At 40.6% G+C, this 25,783-nt stretch overlaps 1 protein-coding gene across 11 annotated transcripts in view; it reads left to right on the top strand.

Moving 5' to 3' along the window:
* Positions 1-25,783, top strand: part of Slc35d2 (solute carrier family 35 member D2) — a 152,575-nt gene that overhangs the window by 63,875 nt on the left and 62,917 nt on the right. For 3 of the 11 annotated variants that reach the window (XR_015448837.1, XR_015448838.1, XR_015448835.1), the window contains one exon: positions 3,931-4,030. The exons of 5 other annotated variants lie outside the window; for them this stretch is intronic. Coding sequence is in view for 3 of the 6 variants with exons in the window: in XM_004846096.4 (XP_004846153.1) it covers positions 1,111-1,210 (100 nt within the window). In the remaining 3 variants the exon portion in view is untranslated. Of the gene's footprint in view, positions 1-1,110; positions 1,747-3,930; positions 4,031-25,783 lie in introns of those variants that run through there. 3 more of the 11 variants (XM_021259398.2, XM_013072733.3, XM_004846096.4) reach the window with 1 other exon arrangement.

The raw sequence follows: 25,783 nt of genomic DNA, 5'->3' as shown, positions 1-25,783 counted from the left end.
ACAATAAGAATTTTAAAATTAAGTTTATTGGTACATTTTAGGTATATATGATCACGTTCATCATAGGGAATTTGTACCTGTACATATTATATCTTGCTTCTTATTTTTCCCATTTGATTAATATGTAATAAACAAAAGTGCAAAGATAAATCTTATATTTTAAGCTGGAAGGTAGTTTCATATTATAGTTTTAAAAATTATTTTGTTTAAATCTTCAGTTCCTCTCTCTTTTTGGTGGTGCTGGAGATTGAATATAGGGCCTCATGAGCTCTGAGCCCAGCTCCAATTTCTCTGTTTTTTTCTCTATTTCTCTGCCCACATTATTCCTCGTGGGAACAGTGTCATGAACATCCACAGGACCAGGATCTGAGTTCATTCCCACATCTTCCTCCCAGAGGGGTCTCCTAAATTATCTGCCTTCCTCTTGCTGAGTGGGGCTCACTAGCTTATGCCCATTCTAAGTGCCATATACCAAGGATGCCCTAAGGATTGACTAACTGGGATTTTTATTTATTTATTTTTTTGGTACCGGGGATTGAACTCAGATCCTTGTGCTTGCGCAGCAGGCGGTGAAATCACTGAGCTAAATCCCCAGCCCCACTAACTGGGATCTTTTTAATTTTTGTACTGGGGATGGAACCCAGGGTACTCTACCATTGAGCTACAAGCCCAGGCCTTTTTAAATTGAGGCAGGTCTTGCTAAATTGCCCAAGCTGGATTCCAACTTATGATCCTTTTCCCTCAGCCTCCTGATTAGCTGGGATTACAAAGATGTGCCACTGTCCCTAGCTGGCTAGAATACTTTTCAAAAGAATTTTGGTGTCCCAGACCTGGGTGCTATTTTAAGAATGGAATATAGTTTGTTCAATAAAAACCAAGTGTGTGTTTTCTGTCTGAGGTTCCATATTAGATTTGATTACTGCTTCTGTCCCCAAAGGTTTGTATCTAGGAGGAGAAATTGACATCAGATCATCCACAAACCTTAGGAACCCCCAGAGAGCTAAATTGTCACCTCCAAATCAAGCTGACTATATTTGTACAGATGTCAGCTCTGCTGCTTAGCCATGGAATTCCCAGGTATTTATTCTTGCTGTTTTTTTCTCCTTTCAGCATGGCTGGAGGCCTGAGATATTCCTTCTTAACACTGGGCAGGCAGTTCAAGCCTAACCAAACTGATGAGGAAAATGTCCCGCTGGAAGTGAAGAGTTAGGTGCTGGGGCAGAATTGCAGCCTGACTTGCAGACCAGGCATAGGGAGGGCATTCCTTGCCAGAATTACACAGCCAGAGGTTTCACTGTTGGGACCCGCACTGCCCTGGTCAGAGCACAAATGGGAACCTCTGCAAAACACAACACGACCTCTGTGCTAGTGCGTGGTGAGCTTCAGGGGCCTGAAGAAGGACCTCATGTGGAGCCTGGCTGGCCGGAAGGAAGCAACACTTTCAGAACAAGCCCTGGGGATGGCAGGAGAGGATGTTGGTTCCCACCTGTGCTGTGCCAACCTTTGCTGCTGTGCGCTGAAGAGGATGCCATGCATGATCCTAAGGCCTCAGCATCTGGCCTCATAGCAAAGGTGCCACCACAGCAAGGTGCTATGATAACAGCTTTATTTTTTAGTTTCAACAAATATGTTTTAATAAAATTGGCCCATTAATGGCCAGGAGAGTCATTTGTTAGCTTTGTTATAAGCTATGCTGGTGTCTTTCTCTAATCGTCTGAATAGAATAAAGTCATTTCTATGAATGTCTCACCCTGCGATGTTGCTGCACACAGGGGGAAACAGTAGGTCAGTTATTCACAACACAGAACACCTCAGCTTCATGGGACAATTAGATGCTCCTTTTAGGGCATGTTTTAAGAGAAATTACAATATAACTCAAAGGAACAAAACACTCAGGGTGAGTCCTGTCAAGTGGCTTATCTATTTCTCTGCACATTTCCCTCCAGGTTTGTTCAGGACTTTAACCAAAGGTGCATCTCTTGACAAGCTTGCCTACCACTCAGACTGATAGATGGTGACTGGGAAGGAGTCCCGATGGACAGGGCTGATCTTTGACCTCCCCATCAGGAATGGGAAGTTCTCATCCCCTTGTGGGGTGGGTGGTGGAGCAATGGGCATTTCTCCCTATCCTTCTCCAAAAGTTCAAGTCTTTGCCCAGATAAACTGGCAACAGACAGCTTAGCAAAAGAAAAGGTATACAGATTGATTACCTGTGCATTGAGCCACTTAAAATATAAAACTCAAGAGCCAGTTGGATGAATTCCTTAGAGGAGAGAGAAGGGGGTGTGTGGGCTATGTTAGAAGAGTAGCAAGTGATTATTAGTGGGGATGAATGGGCTTGAAGGACAGACAGTGGCCGGAGACGAAGTTCCTTTAGGCTCTTTGGTGTTTGATGTACAGTCTCCTCCTCAGTGGTAGGAGCTCGGTTTTCTTGGCCAATGGAGTTTCTGTAAGAAGACTGAAGGCAGTTGTGATCTTCTGTGGTAGATCCAGTCTTTAAGTCAACAGGTTACTTCAGAGAAGAGCTCCAGTGGACATCTGCTGATTCCTGAGCCTTTGCCGTGAAGCAGTCAGCACACAAAGGTCCCATGTTCTGGGGCGCTGTTTTCTGAGCTGACACAGGGTAGAGCCCCAGTCTGGGAGCCAGGAGCCCTTCTTTCTAGTCCATTCATTACCGGTCATCTCCAGAGACCTTTACAAGTCACTTTGTCCATTGTGGCTTCCATTATTTTACATTCAAATTCAAGTAAATCAGTCAATCCTTGACTGCAGTGACTTTCTAAATTCCTAGAAGTTGCGCCAGATGAGGCAGCAAAGGAAAAGATGACAGATGGGCCCATGTGTTTCTTCTCTTTACCTTAAAAAAATTATTTTAAATTCTCGTACAATATACAACAAAATTTATGATCTTAACCATTTTCAAGTGTACAGAGAGTATGAAGTATATTTATGTTGTTTTGTAACCAATCTCTAGAGCCTTTTCATCTGGCAGAACTGAAAATTGGTACCCATTAATCAACCCCCATCTCTCCCTCCTGCCCCTTCCTGGCCACTATTCTGCTTCCTCTCTCTGGGAATCTGACAATTTAAGATATCACAAATAAGGGCCATCATATGGTATTAAGTATTTTTGTGACTGGCACAATATCCTTAAAGTTAATCCACATTGTAGCATGTGTTAGAATTTCCTTCCTTTTAAAGGCTGAATAGATTGTGTCTGCACCATAATTTGTTATCTGTTCATCTGTTGATGGACCCCATGGGTTGCTTCTACTTTTTGCTCCTTCTGAATGATGTTGCTATGAGTATGGGTGTGCAGGTATCTCTTCAAGACCTTGCTTTTAATTCTTTTGGATTAATACCCAGAAGTGGAATTGCTGAATTGTATGGCAATTCTATTTTTAATGTTTTGAGGAACCGCTATACTGTTTTCCCTTGTGGCTATACCCTTTTCCATTCCTACCAACAGGGGTTTCAGTTTGTTGACATCCTTGATAAATAACATGTTCTTTTCTATTTTTGTCATAGTAATCACAGTGTTTTGGCTTTGATTGGTGTTTCCTTAATGAATCCATTAGTGACTCTGACCATTTTCTCATGTAATTGTTGACCCTTTGTCCATCTTCTTTAGAGAAATGTCTACTCCAGTCCTTTGCCCATTGCTCAATCATGTCAACTGTTTTGTTTCTGTTGAGTTGTAGGAGTTCTTTATTGTTTCAATTTACTTTTAAAGTCCGCTGGAGCATGATGTTGGTGTTTCCAAATTATTGTCATAACTTTCCTGGCATCAGCAACCTTTCTGAAAACTGGAGACCAAAAATGCCAAGTAAACAACTAAAAACTAGCTTTTGCTCTTTTTAAAAAGTCAACTTTGTTTTGAATTTTGAAAGGAAGTGGATTTTATTTTATGACTTTGGCACCTGCTTCCAGAAATGGCCAGCAGAGGGCACCCCAAGAGCAGCCCAGAAGCCCTGGAAACTGAATGGAAGGTTGGAATTTTTGCTGTGGCACTAAAGAAGGTTGGAGGCAGGTACAAATCAGTTTTTTTTTTGTTTGTTTGTTTTTTTAAATTCTTTTATTGTTACATTGTGGGTATACAACACAATTACATTTCTCATTGGGAATTGTACCTTTACATAATGCATCTTGGTTCTTTTTTTTTCCCCATTCCTAGCCCTCCCTTCACCCCCTCCACCCTTCCCTATTTACAAAGACTTTATTTCCATTTTTTCCATTTCTCATCATTTTTCCTTACCCTTCTTTCCTTTCTCCTGCCCCTCCCACTACCCCTACCCCTTTGGACCTTTTCTTCCTATTTTGCATTATCGATTATTCATTCTAATCATCGGTACATTTTAGGTATACAATATAATGACATTCATCATTGGAAATTTGCACCTTTACATAGTCTCTCTTGGTTCTTATTTTTCACCCTTGCCCAGCCCTCCCTTCAACCCCTCCATTCCTCCCTATTTACAAAGATTTTGTTCCTATTTTTCCATTTTCTCATATTAATCCCATTCCCTTCTATCCTTTCCCCTAGCCCTCCCACTTCCTTCCCCTTTGCCCCTTTTCTTCCTATGTCACATGACCTATTATACATTTAGTCCTTATTTACACTTTCAGTTTCTCACACCAGAGAAACTATTCGGTATTCACACATGTGTGTCCTATTTATTTCACTTAAGAGTATCGCCTCAATGTGCATCCACTTAGCTATAAATGTCTCTAATTTCTCATTTATTATGGCTGAATAGTACTCCATTTTATAAAAAAACCACATTTTCTTTATCCAGTCTCCAGTTGATGGGCATTTGGGCTGTTTCCAAGTTTTAGCTATTACAAACTGCACTGCTATGAACATGGGTGCACATATATCACTGTGGTATGATTCATTTAATTCTTTGGGGAAGATCTCCAGCAGTGGAATAGTGGGGTCAAATGGGACTTCCAGTCCTAGTTCTTTGAGGTATCTCCATACTGATTTCCACATTGCTTGCACCAGTCTACACTCCCAACAGCAGTGGAGCAGGGTTCCTCTTTCCCCACAGCCCCGCCAGCATTTCTTATTGGTTGATTTCATGATAGCAGCCATTCTTTCTGGAGTGAGGTGGAATCTCAGCATAGTTTTCATTTGCATCTCTAGAATGACCAGTGATGTTGAACATTTTTTCATGTATTTATTTGCTATTTCTACTTCTGTGTCTGAGAAATGTCTGTTCATTTCAGATACCCATTTTTGGATTGGGTCTTTAAATTTGGGAGGTCTGCTCTTTTTAAGTTCTTTATAGATTCGAGATAGTAGACCTTTGTCTGAGGAAGAGCAGGTGAAGATTTTTTCCCACATTGTGGGTTCTCTTCACACTGCTGGTGGTTTCTCTTGCTGTGCAGAAGCTTTTTAATAAGAAGAGATCCCATTTGTTGATTGTTTGTGCTAGTTCATGGGCAACTGAGGTTTTGTTCATAAAATCTTTTCCTACACCAATGTCTTCAAAGGTTCTACTAACCTCTGTTCCAGCTGGTTCAGAGTTTCTATTTTAATATTTAGATCTTTAATCCATTTTGAAAATCAGTTTTTGAATTAAGGTTTGTTGGATGGAGAGAGGTGCTATTGAAGGAATCTATGAGCATCAAAGAAGGTGAAGAGGAAATGTAGTTCAATGACTTAGTTCTCTGGATTTCTTTTTTTCTTATCAAAAGCATCATAACCACAACTACAGGATATGATAAAGAAAGTTAGTTTAGTTTCCTTGATATGTTGCATCTCGTGGCCACTGTACTGCAAATAACAGCTACGCCTTTTGTAAACTTGGACTTTTTTCTACTGTTTTAGTTTTTTTCCTACATTAACTATCTTTCAAGCACAGAGGATTGGAAGGTTTTTGTTTGTTTGTTTGTTTTGGTTTTTTGACATCTTGGGTTGCTTAAAGAATAGGACCTAATTTAGAAAAGTTATTTAAAATATATTTTTATGCCTTAGGAAAGTAGCAAAGTTACACGTCAATAATTTCAATGTCGTTGGTGACTTTTTTTCCTTTTGCATTATCACTTCGTTTCATTGCCTGGTTACCTGGGCTTCTGAGTTGTTCTCTGTGAATTGATATGTGTATCTTGCATACATTTTGAACGCTAGGACTTGTCAAGGGTCAGAAACTCACCTGCCCAGAGGATCCCCTTGACACACTCACCGGCGGGACTAAGGGGTCCCTTGCTATCTGGAGCCCCGCTCCATCCAGCTCACCATGCCCACCTGCAACCAGTGAGATGGTGAGAACCCCTTGACAAGCCCACCTGAGAGTAGCTTAGCCTCACAGGTGCCTGCAACCCCAGACCCCACCCCAACCCTCCCCGCCTCTGGCCTCCTGGCTGTGCTGCTACCTGGTTCCACACTACAGAGGCACAGAGGGGTATAAAGGCCATTGTCCTGGGCTGCAGAAGTGAACAACAGGTAGAGGGCCTCTCTCAGGCTCCTTGATGAAAATTGAAGCCCACTGGAAAAGTGAAGAGAATCTCTGCAATAAAGGCACACCAGACCACCGTGCTTGCTAAGTTGGAGGGATCATCACCTCCCATCAGAACCTGGACTATCTTCAGGGGAAAGGCAACTGGAACCTGCAATAGAACTTTGCAGAGTTCAATCTTGCAGGAGGACAGGGAGCTCAACTTGGGACCTGCAGCCAGAAATCTGCCAGAATCTCACGGGTCTGTGACTGGCTAGCTGAGACTCATTGACTTATATCCGCACACGGCTGCCCACGTTGTCAATTGTGACAGCAGAGACATACCCTGAAGGAGGCCCTTCATTTTTATCTTTTATTTGTTATTTTCAAAATTACTATTATTATTTTTTTGCTCACATTTTTAATTTTTTTTTGTTTTCTACTCTTAAAATTTTAATTTTTCTCTTTTTTCTTTCTTTTCTCTTTTGTTTCTCTTTCTCACTCCCTTGCTCCCTTGCTGTCCCACATAGTTCTTCATCTCCCTGTGAGTTCCTGTTCTGGCCCTAATTCGTATTTCTTCTTTATTTTTCTTTTCTTCTCTTTTTCCCTCTCTCGCTTGTGTCCTCTGGCCTCACTACTAACCTTCCCCTATCCTTCTACCTACCTATCCCTCCCTCCCCAACTCCTTCTAACTCCCCATCCCTAAGGGTAAAGTTGCTATACTGAAGAATTTATTCACTATAAACATATGTTGGGTTGGTCCTTGATTTTGATTTCATTCACACATGTAAAGGTGATAGATTAAAAAAAAAAGGTGATAGATTAATAACTACCACAAATTGTCATTTTCTAAGATGTACTTGATGCTATGGTGTTGCTCATTGTTTCACTTGGGCTAAGGTGTTGTGATTGACCTAATCAGTTGTCTTTCCTGTTATAATGAAAATGAGATAGCCTCAGAGCCATTAGAGACTCAAAACCTAAACACCAGCTGTATCTGGAAGACATCTCTGAGAAACAATCATTCCATAAGGTTCTAACTACAAGCAACAAAGATACTTACAATAAGCAACTTCGAAGTATCAACCCAGGAATTAAACCAAGGACAATACCAAAAACAAAAATGAGAAGACATTTAAGATGGAAGCTATGAATGCATAGGAAAGAAATGGAAACCATGAACACCCAACATAGAAAAGAAATGGAATCCATAAAACAGATTCAAACAGATATCCAGGAGATTAAAAACTCCATTGAAAGTATTCATAGCAGATTGAGCCAATGTGAAGATAGAATATCAGATATAGAAGACAGGATTGTGGTTAGTGACCATAAAAAGAGAGATTTCTTAAAAATAGTGAGGGATCATGAAAAATTGATCCAGCAGCTGCTAGATGATGCAAATACGAATAACATAAGACTGATAGGAGTCCACAAAAGAGCAGAAGAAAGTACAAATGACATAAGAAAACTGTTCACAGAAGTAATAGCAGAAAACTTCCCAAACAGAGGAAAAGAATTTGGCATACAGATAAGGAGGGCATATAGAACTCCGACAAGCCATGATTAAAAAAAAATCTACGCCTAGACATATAATAGTCAAGATCCCAGAAACACAACAGAAGAACAAAAGCCTATAAGCAGTTAGAGAAAAGAAACAAATCACCTACAAAGGAAAGCCCATTAGAATCAGCAGACCTTTCAATACAAACCCTCAAGTCAAGGAGAGCCTGGAGTAAAGTATTACAAGCCCTAAAAGAAAATAACCTCCAACCTAGGCTGTTGTATTCTGCAAAATTATCTTTCAAAATCGATGGGGAAATTAGATCCTTCCATGACAAAACCTGAGAAAATTCATGAATACCAAACCAGTACTCCAAACAATTCTAAACAATATCCTAGAAAGAGACAATGAGGGTCACAACTCCATGAGGCCCAACAGAGTGAAGCCATCAGGCAAGGCAAGAAATTAAAGGAAAAGGGGGAAAAATTTAAAAAGCCAACAACAGTAAAATATGACAAGTATGAGTCAATATGTATCAATCATAACCATCAGTGTGAATGGCCTCAATTCACCAATCAAAAGAAATAGTCTGGTAGAATAGTTCAAGAAGCAAAATCCAATATACCGTGTACAAGAAACACATCTAATTAAAAAAGAAATTCATAGAATGAAAGTAAAAGGACGGAAAACAGTTCTCCATGAGACAGGAACTCAGAAAAAAGCAGGGATAGCTATCTTATTTGCAGGCAAAGTAGATTTCAAACCAAAACTAATTAGGAGAGACAAAGACGGTTACTACATCCTTGTAAAGGGGACAATCTGAGAGGAAGAGATGACAATCATAAATATACATGCACCAAATACTAATCCCCCAACTATACAAAACAAATATTAATGGATATGATAAACCAAATAAGCACTAATACAATTGTAGTAGGGGACCTCAACACCCCACTGTCACAAATAGATCATCTAGACAAAAAATCAACAATGAAATACTAGATCTAAACCAAGCTTTTAAACAAATGGACTTAATAGATGTCTACAGAGTTTTCCACCCCACAGAATCAAAATATACATTCTTTTCAGCTGCACATGGGTCATTCTAGACCACATGCTAGCTCATAGGACATGTTTAAATAAATGCAAAGGAATTGAAGTTATCCCTTGTATATTATCAGACCATAGTGCAATAAAATTGGAGGTCAATAGCATAAGATACTGCAAGAATCCTACAAACACATGGAAATTGAAAAGCACTCTCCTGAACAACCAATGTGTCACAGAGGAAATTGAAGAAGAAATTAGAGAGTTTCTACAAGTAAATGATAATGCGAATGTAACATACTGGAATCTATGGGGCAGAATGGAAGCAGTTCTATGAGGGAAATTCATAGCAGTGAATGCCCATACTAGGAAAACAGAGCTCAAATAAACAACCTAATGCTGAATCTCAAGATCCTAGAAAAAGAAGAGCAAAACAAACCCAAAGCTCAGACAAGGGAGGAAATTATAAAGATCAGAGCAAAAATCAATGCAATGGAGAGTAAGAGAATGATACAAAAAAATCAATGAATCAAAGAGTTGGTTTTTTGAAAGAATAAATAAAATTGATAAACCCTTTGCCAACCTTATTAAAAAAGGAAAGAAAAGGCTCAAATGAATCCATGCAGATGGGGTTCTCTTGTGGTAGTTAGCTGCAATACACTGAGATTTGTAATTGCTTCCAGTTAGAGCAAATGCAGTTTGTGTCCTGTACCTCCATTCGCTTTTATGGGGTAGAATACACCTCTGAAAATTTTAGACTACAAACTCCAGTTCAACTGCAGAACAGTTCTGGGAAGTCAGTCTTGTTATTAAGGAACTATTTGGAACTCTCCAAGCTCTTTTACTGGCACAGAACTGCATGGTAAATTCTAGAGCAAAATAGAGTGGCAGCCAGAAAATAGTGCCCTGTACAAATCTGTAATGCTGAGAGACAGATAGTTGAATGGAACCATGCAGATAGGGTTCTCTTTTGATAGTTACCTGCAATACACTGAGACTTATAATTGCTTCCAATTAGAGCAAATGGACTTTATGTCCTGCACTTCCATTCACTTCAGTGGAGCAGAATACACCTTTAAAAATCTTAGAGTGAAAACATTGCTTAAAACAGCAGAACCACTATGCGAAATTAAGCTTGTAATAAAGTTTACTAGATAAACTTTGGAACATGCCAAGCTCTTTTGCTGTCACAGAGCTGCATGTTACCTTCTAGGTCAAATTACCATTCACAGTGGCAGCCCCACAGTGGTGCCCTGTACAAATGTGTAATTCAGAGAGGCAGACAGTTGAAAGAATCCATGCAGATCATGTTCTCCTTCAGCAGGTATGTGCCATAAACTAAGACATGTGACTTCATCCAGTTAGCAGGAAATGCACTTTATGTCTTGCACCTCCATTCACTTCAGTGGGGCTGAATACACCTTTGAAACTCTTAGAGTGCAAAACTCAGTTCAAACAGCAGAACCATTCTTGGATATCAGTTAGGCTTCTAACATGGAGTTGTTAGTAGGGAAACCATTGGAACTCTCCAAGCTCTTTCTCTATCACGGAGCTGCATGATTATTTCTCATCCAAACTGCCTTTCACAGTGGCAGCCTGAGAGTGGTGCCCTGTACAAACCTGTCATGCAGGCAGTCTAATTGAACACTGCAGATGAGGTTCTCTTTGGGTAGTTACCTGCCAACCACTGAGACTTGTAACTGTTTCCAGTTAGGAACCAAGTGCATTTTATGTCCTGCACCTCCATTCAATACAATGGGGCAAAATACACCTTTGAAATTTTTAAAGTGCAAATATCAGTTCAAACAGCAGAACCATTCTGGGAAATCAGGCTTCTAACCTAGAGTTGTTATTAGATAAACATTGAGAACACTCCAAGCTCTTTCTTTTTTCCAGTGCTGCATGTTACCAACTAGGCCAAACTGCCATTCACAGTGGCTGCCTCAGGCTGGTGCCCTGTACAAGGGTGTACTGCAGTCAGACAGTTGAATGAATCCATGCAGATTGGTTCTCTTTGAGTAGTTACCTGCCATACACTGAAATTTATAACTGCTTCCAACTAAAACCAAATGCATTTTATGTTCTGCAACTCCATTCACTTCAATGGGGGTAGAATACACCTCTGAATATCCCAGAGTTCAAACTTCAGTTCAACTCCAGAAATATCTTGAGAAGTCAATTAGGTTTCCAACATAGAGTTGTTATTAGGAAAACAGATGGAACTCTCCAAATTCTTTATCTGTTCACAGAGCTGCATGGTATCTTCTAACTGAAACTGCCATTCACAGTGAATGCCTCAGAGTGGTACCCTGTACAAATGTGTAATGCAGAGAAGCAGATGTTCAAATGAATCCATGAAGATGGTGTTCTATTTTGGTAGTTACCTACACTGAGAAATATAACTGCTTCCAGTCAGGAGCAAATGCACCTTATGTCTTGCACCTTCAAGCCCTTTAATGAAGCAGAATACAGCTTTGAAAATCTTAGAATGCAAACTTCAGTTCAAACAGCAGAACCATTCTGGGAAGTCATTTAGACTTCAAACATAGTGTTGTTAATTGGGAAATATTTGGAACTCTCCAAGCTCTTTCTCTGTCACAGAGCTGCACGGTACTTTCTAGACCAAACTGCCATTCGGAGTGGCAGCCTGAGAACGGTGCCCTGTACAAACCTGTATTTCAGAGAGGCAGACAGTCAAATGGAACCATGAAAATGAGGTTCTCTTTGGATAGTTCCCTGCCATACACTAAGTCATGTAACTGCTTGTAGTTAGAATCAAATGTACTGTATGTACTTTACCTCTATAAACTTCAACAGGGCATAATAATCATCTGAAAATATTCCAGTGCAAATTTCAGTTCAAAAAGCAGAACTATTCTGGGAAGTCACTTAGGTTTTTAAAATAGAATTGTTATTAGAGAAATATTTGGAATACTCCAAATTCTGTCTCAGTCAGAACTGCGTGGTATCTTGTAGCTCAAACTACCATTCACAGTGGCTGTCTCAGACGGTGTACTATATAAATGTATGATGCAGAAAGGCAGACAGACAAATGAATCCATGCAGATGAGGTTCTCTTTGTCCACATACCTGCCATTCACTGAGACTTGTATGTGCTTCCAGTTAGGAGGAAGTACACCTTATGTCCTGTACCTTCATTTCAATTGGAGAGACTACCACTCTGAAAATCTTGGAGTATAAACTGTAGTTGAAAGAGCACAACCAATTTGGAAAGTCCTTTAGGCCTTTAACATAGAGTTGTTATTATGGAAACATTTACAACTCTCCAAGCTCCTCTGTCAGAAAACTGCATGGTAATTTATAGGCTAAACTGCCATTTACAGTGGCAGCCTGAGAGTTGTGCCCTATACAACTCTGTAATGCAGAGAGGCAAACAGTTGAATGAATCCATGCAGATGGATTTCTCTTTGGGTAATTACCAGCCATACCCTGAGACTTGTATCTGCTTCCAGTGTGGAGCAAGTGCACTTTATGTCCTGAACCTTCATTCACTTCATTGGGGCAGAATTATACCTCTGAAAATCTTACAGTGCAAACTTCAGTACAAACATCAGAACCATTCTGGGAAGTCAGTTAGCCTTCTAACATAGAGTTGCTTTTAGGGTAACATTTAGAACTCTCCAAGCTCTTTGTCTTTCATAGAGCTGCATGGTGCTTTTTAGGTCAAACTGCCATTCAGAATGGCACCCTGAGAATGATGCCCTGAACAAATCTGTTATGAAGAGAGACACACAGCTGAATGGAATCATGCAAATAAGGTTCTCTTTGTTTTAGTTTCTTGCCATACACTAAGCCATGTAACTGCTTATAATTAGGATCAAATGCACTTTATGTACTTTACATCTATTCCCTTCAACAGGGCATAATAAACATCTGAAAATCTTCCAGTGCAAATTTCAGTTCAAACAGAAGAACCATTCCTGGGAGTCAGTTGGGCTTCTAAAGTAGAATTGTTATAAGAGAAACATTTGGAACCCTCCAAACTCTTTCTCTGTCACAGAGCTGCATGGTACTTTCTAGTTCAAGCTACCATTCACAGTGGCTGCCTGAGACTGGTGTCCTGTAAAATTGTGTAATGTTGACAGGCAGACAGTCAAATGAATCCATGCAGATGGGGTTCTCTTTGTGTACATAACTGACATTCACTGAGACTTGTATTGGCTTCCAGTTAAAAGCAAATGCAGCTTATGTCCTGCACCTCCATTCACTTCAATGAGGCAAAACATAACTCCGAATGTCTTGGAGTGCAAACTGTAGTTCAAACAACAGAACCATTCTGGAAAGTCCTCTAACATAGAGCTATTATTATGGAAACATTTACAATCATCCAAGTTTCTCTGTCACAGAACTGCATGGTACTTTCTAGGCCAAACTGCCATTTACAGTGGCAGCCTGAGAGTTGTGCCCTGTAGAAATCTGTAATGCAGAGAGGCAAGCAGTCAAATGAATCCATGCAGATGGGGTTTTCTTTGAGTACTCACCAGGAATATATTGAGGCTTGTATCTGCTTCCAGTGAGAAGCAAGCACACTTTATGTACTGAACCTCCATCACTTCATGGGGAAGAATACATCTCTGAAAATCTTTGAATGCAAACTGCAGTACAAATGGCAGAAGAATTCTGGGAAGTTGATTAGCCTTCTAACAGAGTTGTTTTTAGGTTAACAGGTAAAACTCTCCAAGCTCTTTCTCAGTCACAGAGATGAATGGTAATATCTAGGCCAAACTGCCAGTCACAGTGGCAGCATGAGAGCGTGCCCTGTACAAATTGGTATGCAGAGAGGCAGACAGTCAAATGAATCCAGGCAGAAGGGGTTCTCTTTGGTACTTACTTGCCATTCACAGAGACATGTATCAGCTTCCATTTATGAGCAAAATTAATTTATGTCTTGATCATTCACTTTGATGGGATGAAATACACCACTTAAAATCTTACAGTGCAAATTGCAGTTCAAACAGCAGAAACATTCTAGGAAGTCAGCTAGGCTTCTAACATAGTATTCTTATTAGGGAAACATTTCCAATCCTCCATGCTCTTTCTCTGTCCTAGAGATGAATGTTATTTCTAGGCTAAATTGCCATTCACAATTGTAGCCTGAGATTGTTACCCTGTACTACAGAGAGGCAATTGAATGAATCCATGAAGAAGGGGTTCTCTTTGGGTACATACCTGCCATTCACTGAGACTTGTATCTACTTCCAATTGGGAGTAAAAGCACTTTATGTATTGCATCTACATTCACTTCAACAGGGAAGAATACTTCTCTGAAAATCTTGGAGTCCCAAGTGCAGTTCAAGCAACAGAAGCATTCTGAAAAGTCATTTAGGCCTCTAACATAGAGTTGTTATTATGGAAACATTCCAAACTTTCCAAATTATTTCTTTGTCACAGAGCTACATGTCACTATCTAGCCCAAACTGCCATTCACAGTGGCAGTCTGAAAGTGGTGCACTCTAGAAATTAGTAATGCAGAGAGGCAAACAGTGTAATGAATCTGTGCAGAAGGAGTTCTCATTGGGTACTTACCTGCCATACACAGAGACTTGTATCTGCCACCTTTGAGGAGCAAGTCCATTTCTGTCCTGAACCTCTATTCACTTCAATGGGGCAAAATATATCTCTGAAAATCTCTGGCTGCAAACTGCAGTTAAAACAGCAGAACCATTCTGAGTAGACAGGTTTCTAACATAGGGTTTTTATTTGGGAGACATTTAGAACTCTACAAGATCTTTCTCTGTCACAGCACCATGGTACTTTCTAGACAAAAGTGCCACTGACAGTGGCAGCCTTAGATTTGTGCCCTGTAGAAATCTGAAATGTATAGAGGCAGACAGTCAAATGGGTCCATGCAGAAGTAGTTCACATTGGGTACTTACCTGCCATTCCCTGAGACTTGTATCTGCTTCCAATTAGGAGTAAATGCACTTTATGTCCTGCACTCCCTTTGACTTCAATGGGGCAGATTACATCTCTGAAAATCTTTGAGTGCAAACTGCAGTTCAAATAGGAGAACCATTCTGAAAAGTCAGTTGAGCTTCTAACATAGAGTTACTATTCAGGAAACGTTTAGAGCTCTCCAAGCTCTGTCTGTAATGGAACTGTATGGTACACTGTAGGCCAAACTGCCATTCACAGTAGCAGCAGGAGAGTGGTGCCCTGTAGAAATCTATAATGCAGAGAGGCAGACAGGTGAATGAATCCATGCAAAAAAATTTCTTTGGATACTTACCTGCCATTCACTGAGACTTGTATCTGCTTCCAGTTAGGAGTAAATGAACTTTGTGTTCTGCACTTCCATTGACTTCAATTGGGCAGATTACATGTCTGAAAATCTTGGAGTATGAACTGCAGTTCAAATAGCAGAACAATTCTGGAAAGTTGATTAGGCTTCTAAGCATTTAGAACTCTCTAAGCTCTTTTTGTCAGAGCTGGAAGGTACAATGTAGGCCAAACTGCCATTCACAGTGGCAGCCTGAGAGTGGTGCCCTGTACAAATCTGTAGCGCAGAAAGGTGGACAGTTGAATGAATCAGTGCATAAGTGGTTCACTATGGGTGCTTTCTTGCCCATCCCTGAGACTTGTATCTGCTTTCAGATAGGAGCAAATTCACTTTATGTCCTTCACCTTCCTTCACTCCAATAAGGCATAATACACCTCCTAAAATCTTCAAGTGGGAACTGCGGTTCAAAGAGCAGAACCATTCTTGGAAGTCAGTTATGCTTCTAACATAGACTTTTCATTAGGGAAATATGTGGAACTCTCCAAGTTCTTTTTCTGTCACAGAGCTGCATGGTAATACATAGGCCAAACTGCCATTCACAGTGCCAGGCTGAGATTGGTGCCCTGTATAAATCTGTAATGCAGAGAGTTATAAAGTTGAATGAATCCATGCAGTTGGGGTTCTTTTTGGGTATTTACGTGCCATTCATTGAACCTTGTATCTGCTTCCAGTTAGGAGTAAATGCAGTTTATGTCCTCCACCTTCATTCACTTCAATGGGGCAGAATACACCTCTGAAAATCCTTGAGTCCAAACTGTCGTTGAAACAGCAGAGCCTTTATGGTGAGTCAGTGAGGTTTCTAACATAATGTACTTATTATGGAAACATTTACAACCCTCCAAGCTGTTTCTGTGTCACAGAGCTGCATGGTACTTTCTAGGCTAAACTGCCATTCACAGTGGCAGCTTGAGAGCGATGCCCTGTATAAATTCTTATTGCAGTGATGCAGACAGTCCAAGCATTCCATGCAGATGGGGTTCTTTTGGGTTCTTACCTGCCATACACTGAGACATGTATTTGTTTCCAGTCAGGAGCTAATGCACTTTATGTCGTGCACCTCCATTCACTTCAATGGGGCAGAATACACCTCTGAAAATCTTTGAGTGCAAACTGCGGTTCAAACAGCAGAACCATTGTGGGAACTTGGTTAGGCTTCTATGATAGAGTTGTTATTAGGGAAATATTAGAACTCTCCAAGCTCTTTCTCCATCACAGAGATGCATGGTATTGTAGAGGCCAAACTGCCATTCACAGTGACAGCCTCAGAGTGGTGCCCTGTACAAATCCATAATGCAGAGAAGCAGAGAGTGGAATGAATTCATGCAGATGGGGTTCTCTTTGTGTACTTACCTGCCATTCACTGAAATTTGTATCTGCTTCAAGTTAGGAGCAAATGAACTTTATGTCCTGCATCTCATTCACTTCAATGGTGCATATTGAGCCTCTGAATATATCAAGTGAAAACTGCAGTTCAAATAGAAGAACCATTCTGGGAAGTTGGTCAGGCTTCTAACATAGAGTTCTTATTATGAAAACATTTTGATCTCTCCAAGATTTTTCTGTGTCACAGAGCTACATGGTATTTTCTTTTTTAAAAAAAATTTCATTTATTGGTACATTTTAGGTATACAATACGTTTACATTTATCATTGGGTGCTTGTACCTGTACATGATGTATCTTAGTTCTTATTTTTCCCCCATTACCTGTGCACCCTTCACCCCCTCCACCCTTCCCTATTTACATAGATTTTGCTTCCATTTTTTTTCTTTTTTCATAATTTTTCCTTTCCCTTCTTCCCTTTCCCCTTTCCCTCCCACCACCCTACACCTTTGGACCTTTTTCTATTTCAAATTATCAATTATTCATTTTAATCCTTATTTATACTTTCAGTTTCTCACACTAGAGAAACTATTCAGTATTTACACATGTGTGTCCTATTTATTTCACTTAAGAGTATTGCCTCAATATGCATCCATTTAGCTATAAATGTCTCTAGTTTCTCATTCTTTATGGCTGAGTAGTACTCCATTTTATTACAAAACCACATCTTCTTTATCCAGTTTCCAGTTGATGGGCACTTGGGCTGTTTCCAAGCTTTAGCTATTACAAACTGTGCCACTATAAACATGGGTACACATATATCACTGTGGTATGATTCTTTTAATTCTTTGGGGAAGATCCCCAGCAGGGGAATAGCTGAGTCAAATGAGACTTCCAGTCCTAGTTCTTTGAGGTATCTCCATACTGATTTCCACAGTGGTTGCACCAGTCTGCACTCCCACCAACAATGGAGAAGGGTTCCTCTTTCCCCACAGCCCTGCCAGCATTTGTTATTGGTTGATTTCTTGATAGCAGCCATTCTTTCTGGGGTGAGGTGGAATCTCAGTGTTGTTTTCATCTGCATCTCTCAAATGACCAGGGATGTTGAACATTTTTTCATATATTTATTTGCTGCTTTTACTTCTTTGTCTGAGAAATATCTGTTCATTTCGGATGCCCATTTTGCTACATGGTATTTTCTAGGCCAAACTGCATTTCAGAGTGGCAGCCTGATAGCCTTGCCCTGTACAAATCTATAATACAGAGAGTCAGAGAGTTGAATGAATCCATGCAGTTTGGATTCTCTTTGGATACTCACATGCCATTCACTGAGACTTGTTTCTAATTCCAGTGAGGAGCAAAAGTACTTTAGGAGCACAGGTACTTTATATCCTGTACCTTTATTCACTTCACTGGGGCAGAATACACCTCAGAAAATTGTTGAGTGCAAACTGCAGTTCTAAAAGCAGAACCATTTTGGGAAGTTGGTTAGGCTTCTAATATAGTGTTCTTCTTAGGGAAACATTTAGAACTCTCCAAGCTCTTTCTCTGTCACAGAGCTGCACGGTACTTTCTAGGCCAAGCTGCCATTTACAGTGGCAGTCAGAGATTGGCTCCATGAACAAATTTGTAATGCTGAGGCAGACAGTTGAATGAATCCATGCAGCAGGCATTCTCTTTGATAATGTACCTCCTATACACTGAGACTTGTATCTGCTTCCAGTTGAGAGCAAATGCATTTTATGTTCTGCAGATCCATTCACCTCAGTGGGGCAGATTACACCTCTGAAAATCTTTGAGTGCAAACTGCATTTCAAAGAGCAGAACTTTCTGGGAAGTTGGTTAAGCTTCTAACATAGAGTTTTTATTATGGAAACATTTAGAACTCTCCGAGGTCTTTCAGTGTCACAGAGTTGAATGGTACTTTGTAGTTAAAATTACAATTCACATTGGCAGGCTGAGAGTGGTGCCTTGTATAAATCCTTATTGCAGCAACGCAGACAGTCCAAGAAATCCATGCAGATGGGGTTCTCTTTTGTAGTTAGCTGCCATTCACTGAGACTTGGATCTGCTTCTGGTTATGAGCAAATGCAGTTTATGTACCGAATCCACCTGGGGAAAATCTCTGCATGCCAACTGCAGTTCCAATAGCAGAACCATTCAGGGAAGATGGATAGTCTTCTAACCTAGACATGTACTTAGGGAAACACAGATTTCTCTGAAATCATTTTTTGCCAGCAAGCTGCATGGTCATTTCTCAGTCCCATGGCCCTTCACGTTTGGCAGCTAGAGAAGTGGGGCCCCGGACAAATCCATAATGCAGAGAGGCAGATGGTTTGAATGAATCCCTGCAAATGGCGTTCTCTTTTGGGAGTTACATGCCACACACTTTGAAGTGGAACTGCTTCCAGTTCGGAGCAAAGGAATTTTGTCCTGCACCTCCATTCATTTTAATGTGGATGAATCCACCTGGGGAAAATCCTTGCATAGCGAACTGTAGTTAAAAGAACTGAACCATTCAGGGAAGGCATTTAGGCTTCTAATCTACAGTTTTTCTTAGTGAACCGTGTAGAACTCTCCCAGGTCTTTTGTGGTCCCAGAGCTGCACGGGCATTTCCCAGCCCCAAGGCCCTTCAGGGTGCATAGCCTGAGAAGTGTGTCCCTGGACAAATTCATAATTCAGAGAGGCAGATGGGTCAAATGAATTCCTGCAGATGGAAGGATTACCGGCCATACATTGAGATTTCAAACTGCTTCCAGTTAAAAGCAATGACACTTTATGTCCTGCACCTCCATTCCCTTCAATTGGGCCAAATCCACCTGGGGAAAATTTTTGCCTGCCAACTGCAGTTCCAACAGCAGAACAATTCATGGAAGTGGATTAGGCTTCCAAACTATATTTGTTCTTAGGGAAAAACTTAGAACTCTTGCAGTTTTTTCTCTGGCCCAGAGCTCTGGGGTTGTTTCTTGGCCCCGTGGCTCTTTGTGGTGGTCAACCTGAGAACTGGGCCCTGGACAAATCTATAAGGGAGAGAGGCAGATGTTTGAATGAATCCCTGAAGATGGAGTTTCCTTTGGGGAGATACCTGCCATACACTGAGATTTTGACCTGCTTACAGTTAGGAGCAAAGGCACTTTATGTCCTGCACCTCCATTCATTTCAATGGCACTGAATCCATCCAGGGACAGTCTTCAAGTGCCCACTGAAGTTCCAACTGCAGAACCATTCATGTTTGGTGGTTATGCTTCTATGCTATATTTGTTTTTATAGAGAAACTTAAAACTCTCAAAGCTCTTTCTCCTCCCAGAGGTGCATGGTTATTTCTCAGACACATGGCCCTTCCCGATGGGCAGCCTGAGAAGTGGGCCCTTGGACAAATCCATAATTCCAAGGCAGGCAGGTTTAATAAATCCCTGAAAATGAGGTTCTCTTTGGGGAATTACCTACCATACACTGAAACTTGGAACTGATTACAGTTAGGAGTAAAGGCACTTTATGTCCTGTACCACCATTTACTTCTATGGGGCCAAATCCACCTGGGGACAATTTTGGCATGCCAACTGCAGTTCAAGCAGCAGAACCATTCATGGGAGGTGGTTAGGCCTCTAATCTAGACTTGTTCTTAGGGAAACACTTGAACCTCTCTGAGCTCTTTTTCTGTCTGAGAGTGGTGCAGTCAATTCTTGGCCCCCTGGCCTTTGAGTTGGGTCGCCTAGAAGTGGGGCCCTGGACAAATCTGTTATGCTGATTGGCAGACAATTGAAATGAATCCCTGCAGAATGGGTTCCCTTTGAGGAGTTACATTCCATATACTTAAGAGTTGGAACTGCTTCGGTTAGGAGCAAAGGCACTTTATGTCCTGCACCTCCATTTACTTCACAGGGGCTGAATACACATGGGGGAAATCTTCACTTGCCAACTGTTGTTCAAAGAGCAGAATCACTGAGGGAAGGTGGTTAGGCTTCTAACCTAGAGTTATTTTTAGGGAAACACTTAAACCTTTCTGAGCTCTTTCTATGTCTGAGAGCTTCAAAGTCATTTCTCATCCGCATGGATCTTCATGGTGGGCAGCCTGAGAAGTGGGCCCTGGACAAATCTGTAATGCATTGAGGCAGATGTTGGAATGAATCGTTGCAGATGGGCATCGCTTTGAGGAGTACATGCCATACTGAGACTTGAAACTGCTTCCAGTTTGGAGCAAAGGCACTTTATGTCCTGCAACATCAATTCAATTGAGCTGAATTAACATGAGGAAAAATTTCACTTACCAAATACACTTCAAGAAGTAGAACCATTTGTGGAAAGTGGTTAGGCTTCTAACCTAGAGTTTTTCTCAGGGAAAATCTTAGAACATTCTGAATTCTTTCTCTGCTTTTGAAGTGTCCGGGCATTCCAGAGCCCCACATCCCTTTGCAATGGGCAACCTGAGAAGTAGGGCCCTGGAGAAAGCTATAATGCAGTGAGGCAGATGGTTCAAATGAATCCCTGATGATGGGGTTCTCTTTGGGGAGTTACCTGGCAGAATTGGAACTGCTTCCAATGAAAAGCAAAGACACTTTATGTCCAGCACCTTCATTCACTTCAATGGGGCCAGTTCCACTTAGACAAAATATTGGTGTGCCAACTGCAATTCAAACAGAAGAACCATTAGTGGAAAGGGGTTTGGCTTTCGTCCTAGAATTGTGCTTAGGTAAACATTTAGAACTCTCTCAGTTGTTTCTATGCCCCAGAAATTAGCAGTCCTTCCCAGCCCCACACTTCTTTGGAGTGGTCAGCCTGAGAAGAGGGGCCCTGGACAAATCAGTAATGTAGAGAGGCAGACAGGATGAATACGTTCCTGCATATCAGGTTCTCTTGGGGGAGTTACCTACCACACACTGAGAATTGGAACTGCTTTCAGTTAAGAGCAAAGGCACTCTATGTCCTGTACCTCCATTCACATCAATAGGGCCAAATCCATCTGGGAAAAATCTTGTTATGCAAACTGTAATTCAAACAGCAGAACCATCCCAGGATGGCAGATAGCCTTCTAAGCTAAAATTGTTCTTAAGGAAACCCTTAGAACTCTCCCATCTCTTTCCCTGCTCCAGAGCTTCACAGACATTGATCTGAGCAATGCCCTTCTCAGTGGGCAGCCTTAGAAGTGAGTCCTTGGAAAAATCAGTAACACATTGAGGCAACCAGGTTGAATTAATCCCTGCAGATGGGGTTCTCCTTGGGGATTTACCTTCCATACACTGAGACATGGACTGATTCCAGTTAGGAGCAAAGGCACTTTATGTCCTGCACCTCCATTCATTTCAATGTGGATGAATCCATCTGGGAAAAATCTTCATGTGACAACTGCAGTTCAAAGAGCAGCAGCATTCGTGGAAGTCAGTTAGGCTCCTAACATAGAATTGTTCTTTCAGAAACACTGTGAACTCTCCCAGTTCTTTCTCTGCCCCAAAGCTGTGTGGTTATTTCTCGTCCACCCAGCCCTTTGCACTGAGCAGCCTGCAATATGAAGTCCTGGACAAATCCATAATGCAAAGTGGTAGACATGTTGAATTAAACCCTCCAAATGGGGTTCTCTTTGTACAGTTACGTGCCATTCACTGACACTTGGAACTGCTTCCAGTTAAGAGCAAAGGCATTTTATCTCCTGCACCTCCATTCACTTCAGTGGGGCCGAATCCACCTGGGGAAAATCTTTACCTGCTCTGATGGTTGAGCAATTGTGTCAACCTGAGAAGTTTGGCTAAGAGAAGCTTAGCCAAATCAGCTCAGCAATTCCACATATTAGGGAATGGACTGCTAGGGCTGCTCCTAGACTGTTATAAATGGGAAATGAGGAAGGTCATGGTCTGTTCTGTTCTTTGGAGGAGCGCCAGTCTTTGCCTTCCAGTGTAGACCCTTCAGGCTTCCAGTGCAGACTCATCAGCCTCCTGATACAGATCCCACAGGACACTACAGGGAGCAAAGATTGTGCCCATAGTGCAAGGCATGATTAATAAATCTAGAGAGGACACAGATTAAAAAATAGAGGATCTGAGGAACTTGATGGAATCCCAACATAGGAAACAAATGGTATCCATAAAACAGATGCAAACAGATTTCCAGGAGATTAAAAACTCCATTGGAAGTCTGTGCAGCAGAATGAACCAATGTGAGGACAGAATTTCAGGTATAGAAGATAAGATTGCAATTAGTAACCAGGAAAAGAAAAATTGCTTTAAAATTGTAAGGGACCCTGAGAAATCAATCCAGCAGTTGCTAGACAATGCAAAGAAGAATAACATAAGACTGATTGGAGTCAATGAAGAAAGAGGAGAGAGTGCAGATGACATAAAAAAAACTGTTCACAGGGGCCGGGGATTTAGCTCAGTGGTTTTGCCGCCTGCTGCGCAAGCGCAAGGACCCAAGTTCGATCCCTGGTACCAAAACAAAACAAAACAAAACAAAAAACTGTTCACAGAAGTGATGGCAGAAAACTTCCCAAGCAGGGGAAAAGAACTTGACATACAGGTAAGTGAGGCATATAGGACTCCAACTAGCCTTGATCAAATGTAATACATGTGGAAAAACTTTTAGACAAAGCTCCTCACTTATTGCATATCAAAGAATTCATACTGGAGAGAAGCCCTGTGAATGCAATGCATGTGGAAAACTTTTCAGCCAGAGGTCATCCCTTACTAATCATTATAAAATTCATATTGAAGAGGACTCCCTGAAAGCAGATTTGCATCTATGAAAGTCTCAAAGCTTATCAGAGAACATGTACTTGAGATTGATTTACTTAATGAATATGAGGAAACTATTTTTAACTTAGTCCTCATCAGATACTAATTTCCAAGGAAAAATCTTGTCTATGTAATGATTATGGTGAGAGCTTTTATACTTTTAAAACATCCTTAGACACCTCATAGTTGCAGATATTGGCATGGGCCATTTGTAAGATGAAAATGTTTTTTTTCTGTCTTTATCAGTATTATGCAATATCAGCATTATTAAACATGAGAAAAATTGGGTTTCAGGGTTGCTAAATTTTTCAGAAACTTGTATGAGCTGCTAGCATATTTATTAAAGCTAATGTAATAACAAAAGAATTGATCTTAAAAGTAAATGCATTTTTAGAGCATAGGACCAAATAAAAGGAAAACAAAACTACAAAAAAAATAAATGTTTGATAATTCCAGTCCATTGCTCTGAATTAATCTAACCCCAGGGGTGACCACAGGATCCAGTTTTGTGGACCCTTCTTATAGCTTTACCATCTCAACACTAGCAGAATTTTTCTTGATTTAAACACATTGCGATGTTGAGTATATTAATGATTGAGTCTAACATAGCATTATTATTATATTGAAAAGATTATCTGTGGTTTCTTTTCCTCAATCTATTGCCCATGGAATTTTAGGGAATGTTGTCTTTCAGCCACTTCACTCACTTATTCCACTGCCTCTGGATTTGAATTTTTCTAGTTGTTAATTTTTTTATTTAGTTAAAAATATTATCGTTGACTTCTTTTCTCCAAGTGATAAGAAATTAGAATCTTGGAAAGAATAAGTAAAATCACTCAGTGTAGATTGTGGAACAATTCAGAATATGTAGAAATTATAATAGTTGATTTTTTTTATCTGATGTTTTACAGATATGTGCTTTGTTTTTGTGAGATTTGCAGACATTGGAATGATCTATTTTATGTATCCATCTAAGGATAAAAATCATTTCTTTATTATATTGTCTTGTTGATTATATCTAGAATTGATCATTTTTCATGTGTTTTTCAACATATGAGAAGTGGTTCTCCACATTGCTCTGTATTATATATGGTGTAATGTTTACTATCTCTATTTCAGTACTTGAAAGTTGATACATAATTAAATGACAGACTTTTGGGTTTTGTTCAGCTAATGATGTATACCACGCAACACTATCTTATCAATTCTAGTAGTTATTTGCTGGTTCTTTAATTTTTCCAACATATGACATAATGCTATTTGGCAGTGAAGACAGTTTTATATGTTCCATCTTACTCTCAAGGATTCATTTTTTCTTTTTTCCTTGTGTTTTCTCTCCATCCATTGATATGATTTTTTTTTTTTTTGTACCGGAGACTGAACTCAGGTTCTTGCGCTTGCGCAGCAGGTGGCAAAACCACTGAGCTAAATCCCCGGCCCCCATTGATATGATTTTAAGATATTGGTTTTTGAATTTTGCAATGTAAAGGGTGATATTAATTATTCAATAAATCAACTTATGTATTTTTCATAATTTCTTTTCATTGTAGTCTACAATCCTAAGTGAATATTAGCAATGCTCATATCTGTTGAGTGATTTGCAGTATTATCTTGCTGTTTCTCTGCTCCTAACTGGAAGCAGTTCCAAGTCTGACTTTATGGCAAGTCACTTCCCAAAGAGAATCCTATCTGCAGGAATTCAGTCAACCCACCTATCTTTCTCAATTATCTATTTGTCTGGTGCCACCCTTCTCAGGCTGCTCATGAAGAAAGGCCTTGGTCCAAGAAATGACTGTGCAGCTCTGGGGCAGAGAGAGAGCTGGGAGAAATCTACATGTTTCCCTAAGAATAACTGTAGGTTAGAAGCCAAATTGCCTTCCCTGAATGGCTTTGCTGTTTCAAGTGCAGTTGGCATGCAAAGATTTTCCCCAGGTGGATTTGGCCCCATTCAAGTGAATGGAGGTGCAAAAAATAAACTGTCTTTGCTTCTAACTGGAAGAGGTTTCAAGTCTGACTATAATGGAGGTTACTCCACACAGAGAATCCCATCTGCAGGGATTCATGTGACCTGTCTGCCTATCTGCAGTAAGGAAATGTCCAGGGCTGCCCCTCTCAGTCTGTCAACCACCAAAGACCATGGGGCTGAGAAATGACTGTGCAGCTCTGGGGCAGAGAAAGAGCTGGAAGAGTTTAAAGACTTTACCTAAGAACAACTTTAGGTTAGAAGCCAAATGGCCTTCTCAGAATGGCTCTCCTATTTGAACTGCATTTGGAACAGAAAGATTTTCCCCGTGTAGATTTGACCCCATAGGAGTGAATGAAGGTGCAGGACAGAAAGTCCCTTTGCTCCTTACAGGAAACAGTTTCAAGTCTGACTTTATGGCAGGTCACTCCCAAAATAGAACCTCATCTGTAGGGATTCATGTGACCATCTTCCTCTCTGTATT

The sequence above is a fragment of the Heterocephalus glaber genome, unplaced genomic scaffold (genome assembly GCF_053883595.1).
Source record: "Heterocephalus glaber isolate CG9 unplaced genomic scaffold, H.glaber_assembly_v1.0 deba00000594, whole genome shotgun sequence".
NCBI lineage: Eukaryota > Metazoa > Chordata > Mammalia > Rodentia > Bathyergidae > Heterocephalus > Heterocephalus glaber.
This window is presented reverse-complemented; position numbering and strand designations above follow the sequence as displayed.